Source organism: Scyliorhinus canicula, chromosome 11 (genome assembly GCF_902713615.1).
Source record: "Scyliorhinus canicula chromosome 11, sScyCan1.1, whole genome shotgun sequence".
NCBI lineage: Eukaryota > Metazoa > Chordata > Chondrichthyes > Carcharhiniformes > Scyliorhinidae > Scyliorhinus > Scyliorhinus canicula.
The window spans coordinates 127289590-127303840 of NC_052156.1; the positions used below are offsets into that span (position 1 = coordinate 127289590).

The window sequence follows — 14251 nt, forward strand, 5'->3', positions numbered from 1 at the left end:
GATGGATGACGGCTCTATACCCAAAAACCTTCTGGACCACTGGATATGCTGGATGCCCATAACTCTGCTAGAAGTGAGATATGGAGATAACAGGCAGCAGCTAGGAGACAGGTGACTCTGGAGGCTGACTGTGCAGAGAATAATCAAAAGGGGCGATTAGAAATGAAAAGCTCAGCTGGCGGAGAGGAGGACCAAGAGAAAACAGATGAGAATGAATCCTGCACCTTCTCGGCCAACTGCCTATACCTACAGTGCGTGGCAGAGACGGTCATGCCAGATTTGGGTTCCTGATTCCCACAATGATGTTTGACACAGAGTTGATTATCAAGGCACATACCTTGGTCACAGGCGGCGGAAATTTGCCAGCATAGTATAATGCCAAACGAACCACAATGCCTGCACACACAAGAATTCAACTCCAACAATTTCAGAAAGCGCACTTTTTCGGAAAACATATCGTCCAAATTTAATTCTGAAACTCTGCATAATTTGTGACAGGAATATCAATGTTAGATGCCTTCAATAAAAGGTTTTCCATTCCAACTCTAAAACAGAATCGGACACAGATAAAAGTTGGAGAATACTTCTCAAGTCCAAGCTCTTTCCACAGGCACTGACTCAGCTGACTAGCATTTTCCAACTACATTACAGATTTCTAGCATTGTCACAATATGTTAATATTGGTGGTAAATTTCTATTTTACCCTATCAAATATCTGATTGCAATAGGCAAACTGAGTGGGTACAATGGGTATAGCTAGAAATAAAGGAAATATTTTTTTAGAAATGAGATTGGTGCTTTACCTGTGGCACAAGAAACTGCACTGTGCGAGAGGTTCCTCCATCCCAGGATGCCATTTCCATCATAAAACCTGAAGGAGCAACAAGACACAGAATTAAATAGAGAATCAGAATTTCTCAGTTTCTATTTTTTTGCCTCCTCTTCCAACCCTTCATAATCCTAAAGATGGTCTATTCTCAAAATGTTAACCTGTCTTTTATTTTTACCTTTCGTAGCAAAAGATTATATAATCTGCTGGACAAATTGCTGGTTAGGAAATTTCTTAACATTGAAGCCGAGCTGCTTGGCCGGGTGGAAATGTCATGTTTCTTTTTGCTCCTGGGTCTTTTCCCAAGACTTTGTGGGATCTTGTCCCAATAAATAAGTATAATAATATGGAGCAAAAGAGTAAATGCTTGAAAATTTCAGCAGGCCTGGCAGCATCTGTAGGGAGAGAAAAGCTTTGACAAAGAGTCATCGGACTTGAGACATTTTCTCTTTTCTCTCCCTACAGATGATGCCAGACCTGCTGAGATTTTCCAGCATTTTCTCTTTCATTTCAGATTCCAGCATCTGCAGTAATTTGCTTTTAGGAGAATATGGAGCTTCTCTAAATGCAGGGCTCTAACGACAGATGTAAGCTGTCCATTTCATTCCTTTAAAAAGTTGCAATCTCAGCCACTCACTCCCATAATGTAGACTTGCCAAAGCTAAATTGAAATGTAAACTAGATTCGGGAGAACCTACAAATTTACAATTTCAATCTGCATTTAATATGAAACTTTTTGTTTACTGTTTACTAGTATGTAAATTCATAGGACTGTTAAGCAATTAAAAATTAATCACAGCTAGATTTGAAAATATAATTTTAAATCTGTTAACCTCAGTTTTAATTACATATTTAATTGATATAATTACTGCATTCAAGTTGTTCCACGCAGTTGTATGAGTCAGAACAGTGCCCCATTAAATTTGTGCAGTATTACCAAAATCTGTTATGAAGAAATTATTTTTAAAAAAGTTTGCGTTTATATTATGAGAACTAAAAAACATACTCTGCTAAAAATGTAGTAGCACCTCGGCTCAACACACTGAGTTTAGCCACTATATGGAAAGAGAATTTACGACCCTGACCCGTGACTTATTTTATTAGTTAAATCACCAATCTGCAAGTTTAAACCTGAAATCTTTACATATGGAAGCTTCGTAACCCATGTGCATCATGGGTTTGAGCCAGCCTGGAAATATGTTCACTGCAGAAACAAAACATTAAAGTTCTGCAAACAATACATGCCCTGGGGCCACGCTTTAAATTTCCTGAACAAATAATTTGAATGCCGCTTCCTACATATTGGGCGGGATTCTCCCGTACCCGGCGGGGCAGGGCGGGGGGGGGGGGGGGTGTCCCACTCCGGCGTCGGCCCGCCCCAAAGGTGCAGAATCCTCCACACGTTCAGGGGCTAGGCTGGCAACGGATTGGTTTGCGCCCCCCCCGAATGGTGTGGAAGGCCTTGGGCGCCACTCCAGCCGGGGCCGAAGGGACTCTGCCGGCCGGTGCGGGTCCGCGCATGCGCAGGAGTGTCAGCGACTGCTGACGTCATCCCTGCGCATGCGCGGGGGGGGGGGTTCACCTACGCGTCGGCCATCGCGGAGGCTGACACGGCCGACGCATAGGAAAAGAGTGCCCCCGCCACAGGCCTGCCCGTGGATCGATGGGCCCCAATCGTGGGCTGGGCCACCGTGGGGGCACCCCCCGGGGCCAGATCGCCCTGCGTCCCCCCAGGACCCCGAAGCCTGCCCGCGCCGCCAGTAAGGGACCTAGTTTAATTTACGCTGGCAGGACTGGCAAAGAACCAGCGGGACTTCGGCCCATTGCGGGCTGGAGAATCGCCGGGGGGGGGGGGGGCGCTGGCAGGGGCGGGATTCAAGCCACCCCCCCGGCGATTCTCCGACCTGGCGGGGGGGGTCGGAGAATCCTGCCCATTGTCTTTTTGCTGAACAAGAATTGGGCGCCAGGGTGTGAGAGCGTTTACTAGAGTTGAGAAAAGAGCACTTATTCATTCTGCAGCACCATCACCAGACAAAGAAGTCATGGCTTCAGCAGACTAAAGTTTGGATTGTTGGCAGCATAAAGCTTATTTCGACCCATGTACTCACTGTGTGGCCTCCATAATTGACAAGCATTAAAAACATTAATTTCTCCCAAAACCGAACATATTAATCACAGAAGTTACTGAGATTAATTGTCAACCGTAAAAATGTATTCACCTTTTATACACTTAAACACAAGCTCTGCTCTTTTCAGGCACCAAGGTATAGTCATCTCCTGTTAAAACATATGAAACATTGCTCATATACTTCCAAGCAACTTGTAATATTCATTAGGATTTCAAGAATAAATGGTCATAAACATACCCCTGAATTAATTCCCAGCTGGATCTCAACATGTTTTACTAAATCAAATGCAATAATGGTCTTACATTTAGTACTTCTCATTATTTTATCATTCACAAAACTATACATCCAATGTTTTTTTACTTATCTTTCCTGTCATATTTTAGTTCTGTGAGGAGGGTCTGCATAGTACCCCTGCCCATCTAAATGGTATATTTTTGGCTTCGTGTATATTCACTGTAACAGTTAAAAATGATAAGATTGCTAACATCCTAGCATCAGTATGCACTACTTGAGAGATATATTTTCCAGGACTGGCAAAACACTTGTGAAAGTGCTGATCATGCTTCACTATATTCGTGTGCTAGTATCCATATTCTCTTGTTTAAATTACATCATTAATAACTTCCACCTTTGCTCGTACACAAATGAAAAGCGAGTGCATGGTGTCATGGAGTTCTGAATTAGGGAGGGGCAGGATTTTCCCATCCCACCTGCAATGGGACTGGAAATTCCTGCCCTAAGTCAACGGAACTTTTACTGGTAAATCAAATTTTCTGTCCGGCCTGCGATAGTTCCCACGGTGGGTAAAAGTGGTAAATCTTTACCCCACTAAATTCCTAATCTCCTCTCTGATGTTGCAACCAGGCACCAAGCAGAAGGTAAGGTGACATGAAACCGGTGAAAGTTTGTTCTCCGACTAACTTCATGCCCCTCTTGGCAGCTGGTTCACAGGTATTGACTAAGACCTGGAAGCAGATCTATTTATCAAGGCATGATTCTCGGTGACAAAAAATTAATTTCTTTCTCTTTGGAGCATGCTAATTTCTGTTATTTTGTCGATTTGTAAATAGCTGATAATGAATTTAATGTTTTAATTTATGCTTTGCATGTTATAAATCACTCAAAATTTTCTCACACCTTGCGAACTAACCATTCTATTAAATTATAGCCTCACATCATATTTATATTCCATATAGAATGCAGGAAGAGGCACTCTACCTAAGCTCACTCTCCCGCCCTATTCCCATAACCCCACACATTGATCATGGCTAATCCACCTAATCAGCACATCTTTGGACTGTGGGAGGAAACCAGAGCAGACACTGGAAGAATATACAAACTCCGCACAGGTAGTCACCCAAAGTCAGAATCGAACTTGGGTTCCTGCCACTGTGAGACAGCAGTGCTAATCACTGTGCCACTAGTTCAGTGAAAGAATTATATTTGTCATAGACTTCTTTTTGAAGTTTTGAATAAAATTAGTGTAGCTACAAGATTTTTAAAATTGAAATATGATTGCAATTAATTTAAACTGAAAATGTCAAAAAATATTGAATTTGTTTTTGCTTATAAGTGTAAAATTGAAATTAAAATTAACTTTGTTCAGAAGTGTAAATACCGAATTTGACATGTCTTTTAGCTGCAGTAGAAACTTAACTCAACCTTCTGTTAATTTAGTTGCAGATTTTTACCTGAGCTGTAAGAATATCATGTCATTTCTATAGTTGTCCGGGTCATGAACAGTATTGTGTAAACTGAAAATGATTGCCCGGTGAATTGCTGGGAATTTGATAAAATCCAAAATGTTTCTGGCAGCTTAAACCAGTGAGGAATGATATCTCACGATACCAGTTCGTATGATTATTTTTATCCTACATGTAAACAGAAGATTGTACCAGATTGTTTCGTAAAGAGACTTCTATTGAATGATGAAGCAGTTCTACTTGAAGTTAGTTATTCAGCACATCAGTTCAGCGAAAATTAGATTTAAGGTTCCCGGTAAATTCGGAAGTGAGGCAGCGCAATAACAGGAAACCGTATACAATCTTTTTCTTGCGAATAATAAAATGATGAAGGGACTTTTTGACATTGTGAAATATTGTTGTTGTATCTCATTACATCCTGTTGACATTCAACTTCTCAGCATCCAATATATTGGCCTAGAAACTGTGGCACTTACTGAGAATACGGAATTATTTTTGGTTAATTTCCACTGTTTATTCCATGTAATGATACATAGTTGTAAACTGTTTTCAGTTAACGTATAATGAATTAAATATAAATATACAAGTACATGCAAGTCTTTATTTGTGTTTAATGTGAATTAATGTACTGCTCACAATGAAATTTGTGAGCATGCAAGGCATTGCTGAATAAGTGAACTCCTATGCTGCGAATACACACTCAGATGGCTCAATACTGGTTTTACTCCGATCTTGGTCAATTCATAGAAATTGAGCATGTCATCTCAGGAAGATAAAGGTGACTGCAAGATATGTAGTTCATGATGAAGCATGTCTCTTGCCAATAAATAATCAGCCCAGAGAAGTGTGAGGTGTTGTATTTGGGGAAGGCAAAAAATCCAAATACACAATAAATGAAAATGAAATGAAATGAAAATTGCTTATTGTCACGAGTAGGCTTCAATGAAGTTACTGTGAAAAGCTCCTAGTCGCCACATTCGCCAGGGAGGCTGGTACGGGAATCGAACCGTGCTGCTGGCCTGCTTGGTAAGTCAGCGATTTAGCTCAGTGAGCTAAACCAGCCCCATGGGAGGCAAATGGGAGGATACGGAGAGGTGTACAGGAAGTGAGGGACCATGGAGTAAATGTCCACAGTAAAGGTGGCAAAGCAGGTCAGTAGGGAGGTTAAACAGGCATATGGAATTATCCACTTATTAGCTGAGGCATAGAATAGAAGAGCTGGGTGGTTATGCTGGAACCACCTGAAAACATTAGTTAGGCTGCAACTAGAGTACTTTGTGCAGATCTGGTTACCTTATTGCAGGAAGGGTGCAAATGCACTAGAGAGGAAACAGAGGAGAATAGAAGGTATCTGTGTGGGGTTCCTCTGGGTGCTCCGGTTTCCTCTCACAGTCCAAAGATATGCAGATTAGGTGGATTGGCCATGCTAAATTGTCCCTTAGTGTCCAAAAGGTTAGGTGGAGCTACTGGTTTACGGGAATAGGGTGGGGGTGTGGGCCGAGGTAGGGTTCAAAGGGTTGGTGCTTCTGCACTGTAGTGATTCTATGAGGATGTTTACAAGGATGTTGCCAAGCCTGGAAAATTGGAGCTACGAGAATTGATTGGATAGGCTGGGGTTGTTCTGCTTGGAATAAAAGGTTATGGGGAGATTTGATTGAGATGTACAAAATTGTGAGGGGCATGAATGAAAAGGGCCCATTTACTTTAGCAGAGTGGTCAGTGACTAGGGAGCATAGATTTAAAGTGCTAGGTAGAAGGATTAGAGAGGAGGTGAGGAAAGTTTTTTCATCCAGAGGGTGGTAGGGATCTGGAACTGCCTGAAAAGGTAGTAGAGATAGAGACCACCATCTCATTTAAAAGGTGTCCGGGTATAACCTGAAGTGCTTTAACCTGCAGGGCTAAGTGAGATTTGGCTGGGTGGCTTGTTTTATAGCTGGTGTAGACATAATGGGCCTACTGGTTTCTTCCTGTGCCGTAAACTTCCTATGATTCTAAATAAGGAGCAGCATTGAGTGTGGGTGTAAAATGTGTAATCCGTATCAACCTGATCCTTGACCTGAAGTGGTACTGAGGAAGGAAGATAGCAGCTGGTGACGCGGCGGCAGAGTGGTTAGCATTGCCGCCTTACAGCACCAGAGACCTGGGTTCAATCTAGCCTTGGGTGACTGTCTGTGTGGACATTCTTTCCGTGTCTGCATGGATTTCCTCCAGGTGCCCCAGTTTCCTCCCACAGTCCAAAGATGTGCCGGTTAGGTGGATTGGCCATACCCGTTAGTGTCCAAAAGGTTAGTTGGGGTTATGGCTATAGGGTTGGGGCTTGGCCGAGGTAGGGTGCTCTTTCAGAGGGTCAGTGCAGACTCAATGAGCCTCCTTCCGCACCATAGGGATTCTAGGATTCAGTATGTAAAAGTGGGGAAATGCTCATCATTGTGTGAAGACACGAGTCTCGATTTAATGATTTATTCTGCTATACTTCTATAAGAGCTTTCACTTGTATCTTGCCTCACTTCATTGTACGTCTACTAAAATGGTTTTCAGTTGTTTTAATACATAATTCTACTTAAGACATAAGAAACTTATAAGGTGACTATTGTACTTGCAAATGATTAAGAGACTAGATTCCTTTTAAAAAAAAAAAATCATAGTATATTAGACTGACAAATTTACTGCTTGGTACATCTTTGCTTTTTGAACATTTTGCTGCTTACCTCAGACATATCATGTACTAATAAGAGTGGGATAGTTATCGTAGTAATATCATGAGTGCAACAGACTTTCAGAATGTTTCGCAAACCCATAATTGCTGGATCACGGGCTGTGATATTGCTAGATCTCACATTGTCGTCCACACACAAGTGAAAAACAACATGAACTTCAGAAAGGTTAGAATGTCTTGTGGTGTAAAATTCTCCTGTGGGAAGTAGATAGAAATCTTGCAATTAGAATCATGCTTTTTAAATTATGCATGACTCAATTATAAATACACACCTATAGAAATTATAGAATTTGTGAATACCACAACTGACAATGGGAAAGATCTTAGGAAACTGGAGTAGGTAATTCAATGAGATTGTGGTGGAGTTGTGATCTAATCCACTTTTTTCCCATATCTCTTAATACTTTTAGTTAACAAAAACATATCAATCTTGCTGCAACAATTGACCAAGCATCAATTGTTATTTGTGAGAGTTCCAAACCTTTACTCTCTTTGCACGTTGAAGGGTTTCCTAGTTTCATTCCTGAAAGGTTCAACGTTAACATTTAGACCAGTGCTGTCCAATACTGCTTTGGGTCACAATATTCACCACATGATACATATTAATAAATCAATGTGCAATCTTTTGAAAATAGATTTGAGGCTTTAAATTGTGAGCAATCAAGATCCAGTAGAATAGTCAGTCAGGAGAACATCTTTGAATGGGTTTTGTAGTCTAACTGTCTGTCAAAGCAAGTGTGCGTTTCATTTTTAGAGCCAGTGTGCTATGTTAAAGTTGCAGTGGTGGATATGAGTAATGGTGTCACTTGCTGGACCTGCCATTTGTCGCTGACCCCTAATTGAGCAAGAAAAAATCAACTTCATTGACAGGAGTCACATATCTGTCAGACCACAACAGTGTCTATCAGAATATAGTTGTTGGGTTTCTAGTAACCTGGATGTTGAAGAGCCACTTGCTCAATGGAACAAGAAAGCCTCAAAGGGAATGTCATGCTTTTGACAGTATGCTCCAGTTAAGAGTAAACTGTCTCTTTTTTCAGAATTAGTATATTAGGAGGTTCAAACAGCTAAACATAGCCACGTTCTTCAGTTAGCGTCCTCTGTATCACTAAATTCGCCACAAATATTCTGAGAGCAATCAACTGCTATCCTTCTGAAGGCTGGCTCTGCTTTCACAGTGCTTCAAAGAATGGTCATACAGATTTAAATATATTGTCATTTTGAGGCACTCAGCTACAACAGGGTCAGAAAAGGTAACAAACAAAAGACTGCATTACCTCATTGACAGGAGTCACATATCGGTCAGACCACAACAGTGTTTATCAGAATACAGTTCAGCTGTTGGGTTTCTAGTAACCTGGAAGTTATGAAACAAGATTATGCCCCTCAGTTTAGATCCCTAACGAGTGGAGTTTCTCCCTCTCTACTCATTCTGTTCCCCCTAGTATCTTAAACTTTGATCAAATCACACCCCAATCTTCTAAATGCATCCAATTTGTGATTTATCTCCTCATAATTTAATCTTTAGACTCGGGTATAATTTTTAGAACATCTACGTGGCAGTCCCTTCAAGGCGAATATGATATTCCTAATTTCCTAATGACATTTCAAAGACTGCTCACAATATTTCAAGTGTGGTCTAATCAGGGCTTTGTATAGCTGGACCATGACTTCCAACCACTTGTTTTTTTGTCCTTTAAGGCCAGCATTCAATTGGCTGCTTTGTGACCCAATGCTGGCCTTTGTATCTATCTCATTCGTCCGGATCGGTGCTATGTTTTGCATTTCTGCAAGTCCTTTATTTTAATTTTATGCTCTTTAGTTGTCCATGGTTGTTTTTTTTGTGAAGTGCAGCCATTTCCTCTCAGAGGTATATACTCGCTCTGTATCTCGTTAAATGTTTCTTTAAATATTCTCCACTGATCTTCAGTCATTTGACCCATGAACAGGTCTTCCCAGTTTACCTTGAACAGTCTCCATCTCATCCCATTAAAGTCAGCCAAACCCAAGTCTAAAATTCTAGTATCTGAATCGTGCTTTTCATTTTTAAATGCTACATTGAATTCAATCATGTTGTGATCATTATTTGATAAATGTTTGTGCACAGTTAGGCCACTACTTAAATTTGGCTCATTACATTCCTAAATTGATGGTAAGTATTTTCCAGCCCCCACATGGTGTGGTATTGTTTTTTTTTTAAAATAATTTTTATTGAAGAAATTTTTCAAAATACAAACATTTTAACCCCCCCTACATTTAAATTTAAATTGTATCAAAACAGAGTCAAACCCCCCTACTTAACAAAAAGTCCCCCCCACCCCCTACTCGCGCGTGTCCCCCCCCCCCCCCCCCGCCGGCGAACCGACAGTCAGACCAACTTATCATTTCTGGCAGTGTCCTCGGGCAGGCCTTGCCCGTGCCACCACCGCTACCGTACTTCCTTCGTTGTTGTCCCCCCTCCCCCCCCCCCCCCCTCCCTCCCGCCCTCCCCTCCCCTCCCGGGTTGCTGCTGTCACGACCTCAGTTTCTATCTCTGATCTAAGAGGTCCAGGAAGGGTTGCCATCGCCTGAGAAACCCCTGCACCGACCCTCTCAGGGCGAATTTGATCCTTTCCAATTGGATGAAGTTTGCCATGTCGTTTAACCAGGTGTTAACACTTGGAGGCCTTTCGTCCCTCCACTGAATCAAGATCCTCCTCCGAGCCACCAAGGACGCAAAGGCTAATATTCCAGCCTCCCTCGCCTCCTGTACCCCCGGCTCCACCCCAACCCCGAAGATCGCAAGTCCCCATCCTGGCTTGACCCTGGACCCCACCACTCTCGACACCGTCCCTGCCACCCCCTTCCAGAACTCCTCCAGTGCCGGACATGCCCAAAACATATGTGCATGATTCGCAGGGCTTCCCGAACATCTAATACACCTGTCTTCACCTCCGAAAAACCGACTCATCCTTGTCCCCGTCATGTGGGCTCTATGCAGTACCTTAAATTGAATGAGACTTAGTCTCGCACATGACGACGACGAGTTGACCCTCTCCAGGGCGTCTGCCCATGTCCCGTCCTCTATCTGTTCCCCCAGCTCTAACTCCCACTTATCTTTCAGCTCCACTACTGGTACCTCCTCCACCTCCTGCATAATCTTATAGATGTCCGAGATCTTCCCCTCCCCGACCCAGACCCCTGATAGCACCCTATCACTCGCCCCCCCTATCGGGAAGCGCGGGGAACCCCTCTACCTGTCGTCTGGCAAATGCCTTCACTTGGAGGTACCTGAACGTGTTCCCCGGGGGGAGCCCAAATTTCTCCTCCAGCTCTCCCAAGCTCGCAAACCTCCCCTCTATAAACAAGTCCCTCAGTTGTCTAATACCCGCCCTCTGCCAGCTCTGGAATCCCCCTCCTGTATTTCCCGGTGCAAATCTGTGGTTCCCTCTTAATGGTGCCCCTATCAGACCTCCCACTTCCCCCCTGTGTCGCCTCCACTGCCCCCAGATTGGTGTGGTATTGTTAACAGTTATGGAGCAGCATGGTAGCATTGTGGATAGCACAATCGCTTCACAGCTCCAGGGTCCCAGGTTCGATGCCGGCTTGGGTCACTGTCTCTGCGGAGTCTGCACATCCTCCCTGTGTGTGCGTGGGTTTCCTCCGGGTGCTCCGGATTCCTCCCACAGTCACAAAGGTGTGCAGGTTAGGTGGATTGGCCATGATAAATTGCCCTTAGTGTGCAAAATTGCCCTTAGTGTTGGGTGGGGTTACTGGGTTATGGGGATAGGGTGGAGGTGTTGACCTTGGGTAGGGTGCTCTTTCCAAGTGCCGGTGCAGACTTGATGGGCCGAATGGCCTCGTTCTGCACTGTAAATTCTATGATTTTGTAAGCTAAATTATCCCAGCCTCTTTACTGCGACTTGTCCAAAAAATACGTACTAATATGTTTTCAACATATATGGTATACTCTTTCCAAGACATGTTTCTTTGATACTCTCAACAAGATTGTTAATGTTGATCACTATTGAAGATTTGGCTTTATCTTTGTGGCCTTTAGTAGCTACAATTTGCGGATGACAGCTTTCTATGTATTAAATGGTTTGACTGAGGAATGGCTGGTCTAATCTCAAGAAGGAAAGTGCCGTTAATACAAATTATTTTCCCAGAGGGATTATTTTTAGGTGTGCATTACACACCTTTGATTTTCTAATAGCTTCCATTCTTGTTCATGATTGAAGTCTGCTTGATCTCCAAAGTTAGAGGTGCTTCCCAAAATACTTCACCGATAACAGGATCTATGGGCGCGATTCTCCGCAAATGCGGCGAGTCGTAACGCCTGCCGTGAAACTGGCCGTGTTTCACGGCAGCCTCCGCACCCCCTCCCAGGACCCGATTCTCCCCCCCCCCCCCCCCGGGCGGAGCTAGCAGCGCGGCCCCGTGAAGCACGGCAACGCGGGCTTAGCGACCGTCGCTAAGTCCGCACGCCAAGCGTCACGGCAGCTGACGCGCACGGCGGCTCCAACCCGTGAATGCGCGGATGACGTCATCACGCAGACGCGTCAAACCCGCGCATGCGCGGGCCGTCATGCCCCTCAGCCGCCCCGCGGACTGATCCTGCGGGGCGGCGGAAGAACACATAGTGCGCGAGTATCAGACCCGCTGCCCGCGATCGGTGCCCACCAATCGCAGGCCCATGCCACCCTTGGCACGGCTGTGGTGCGGCCGTGCCAATCGGTGCCATGGTTGTCCAGGACGGCACTTTGCGGCCGTTTTCACGAACGGTGAGAGCAGGTGTGATTGCGTTCGTGAAAACGGCCGTAAAGGCCTGGGAACTCGGCCCATCGGCCTGGGGAGAATCGCTGTTCGCCGTAAAAAACGGCGAGCAGCGATTTGTGTCATGGGCTGGCCATGGGGGGGGGGGGGGGGGGGGGGGGGGGGGGGGGAGAGAATTGCGGGAGGGCGTGAAAATTGTCGGGAAGGCCCTCCCGCTATTCTCCGACCCATCGTGGGCAGCGGAGAATCGCGCCCTATACTTTCAAACAAATTGATTATGAAAAGGATGGCGCAACTTGCAGTTAAAATTTTGCTAATTGCAGTGCTGATGAATGGAGCGATTCTGGGACTGAATTGTAACAATAACGCAGGATATTAACATCATCTCATATAATCGGAGTAGAAGATTATTGAACAGATTTACATTACATTCGCAATTGACAGTTCCACATACCTGGCAAAATATTTGATGGATTTCTTTCCCCAATCTTGGACTTATCATCATTTCCCCCATTTCCACTTGGTACCTCTATGCAGAAAAGAGATTCTGACATTAATTATTTTACTAGCCACCGATATGTGCTGTTTTTACATTTACTTTTCTATAAGTAACAGATTATTCAGTGCTTCAGAATAATTGCATTACTTTATACAAAAAGTAGTAGCTTCTATTAATTGCATTAAAAAAAAATTATAGATAGGTCAGCATGAAACATCATCAACATGACAGATGCAGGAAATCCTCTGTGCCAAACAATTGTTAGTGACACTTTGATGGGGTGGTGGGTGGAGTGGAATGCTTTAAAACATCTACAAAACGAAGGTAAACGAATGGTCCCTGACTTTTCATCACAATCAAAAATATTGAAAGTTAGCAATAATTACAGATTTTCAGAATTAAAACTCAAGATTTAAAGGTACGTGTTCGTCATAGAAATAAAAAAAGAGTACAAAGAGATAATGTTTGAAGCTTGTAACTGAAGTCATTTGAGAAATAAATCATCCATATAATACTTAAACACAATTTTAAAAAAGTATACAACTGCGAGTGTACTTTTGTATTTACCAGCTCTTTCTTTTGATTTCTTGTTACGCTGAGCACTTGCATACAGTACAACTTGTTGCACAATCTCAAGCTGCTGTTCTACTCTCGGAAAATGGAAATCTGTGCACTCCTGGCAAACTGTTGCAAAATCTGGCATTTAGAAAAAAATGCAGCAATCAATAAGACTGACATTTTCTGAATGAAATCAGTACCAACATCTACAAAATGGGAGTTACAAAAGATGGGTTCTTCCACATTTATATCAACAAGATGGAACTTTGGTTACATCTAAACCCAATGTATAACACAATTCTGCGCTATGTACATGCAATTGTACAATGCTCTGTGCAGGGCAATGAAGGTCACAAAGACATCTCACATTGTGAAGTTTCTGTCAATGTAAATTTGTCTTGGTAAATGGTAGGTACTTTTTTCCAGTTTGTATCACAACTGTGGCATTAGTCTATGCAAATATTCAGCATATTTTCTTAGACAAAGCATCAGCTAAAGCGACAGGAACTTTGGACTGGATTTTTACAGAGTCAGAAAGACTCAGCAGATCTTTGCAAATGATAAGGGGGACACAGATGCAGAAGCCCCACCCTCATTTCTGACAGAAATATAACTTTGGCTGATAGGGAAATGGGGGGGGGGGGGGGGGGGGGGGGGGCGGCGAGCCATGATTCATATAGAAAGGGAACAGGAATTCAACAGGGCCATATGAACTTAGTGCTAAGTTCAAACAGACCCTACTTTGGCTGTTGCAATGCCTTTATCCACAGATTGATGGAATAGGTGTAAATGCTCTTGAAGACCAAATCTAGTCTGTACAACTGTCAGAGTATGAAGTTTTTTTAATGCCCGGCTCTTTAAACTAAAATAAAGGCTGCAGCTACAAGTAAGAGCTAAAGAATAACCTCTGCTGGGCTGCTTTGATTAACAGGCCTTCTGGTTCAGGTTAGAAAAATAACATTAGCAGCTGGCCATGTAGTTTTAATAGGACTTTTTAAAACCTCTCCCCATGTGCTATTATGTCATTATGAATGCTTGGCTGAGTTTCAAGATTTATAATTA

The 14251-nt window shown here is 43.3% G+C and overlaps 1 protein-coding gene across 3 annotated transcripts in view; it reads right to left on the reverse strand.

The window, feature by feature from the left end:
- c11h12orf4 (chromosome 11 C12orf4 homolog) overlaps positions 1 to 14251 on the reverse strand; it is a 70344-nt gene that overhangs the window by 19743 nt on the left and 36350 nt on the right. For 2 of the 3 annotated variants that reach the window (XM_038811356.1, XM_038811357.1), the window contains exons 9-13: positions 13199 to 13327; positions 12587 to 12661; positions 7370 to 7572; positions 3049 to 3106; positions 804 to 871 (exon numbers count right to left, since the gene is read on the reverse strand). In XM_038811356.1, coding sequence (XP_038667284.1) covers positions 804 to 871; positions 3049 to 3106; positions 7370 to 7572; positions 12587 to 12661; positions 13199 to 13327 — 533 coding nt within the window. The remainder of the gene's footprint in view (positions 1 to 803; positions 872 to 3048; positions 3107 to 7369; positions 7573 to 12586; positions 12662 to 13198; positions 13328 to 14251) is intronic. The other variant, XM_038811358.1, reaches the window with a different exon arrangement.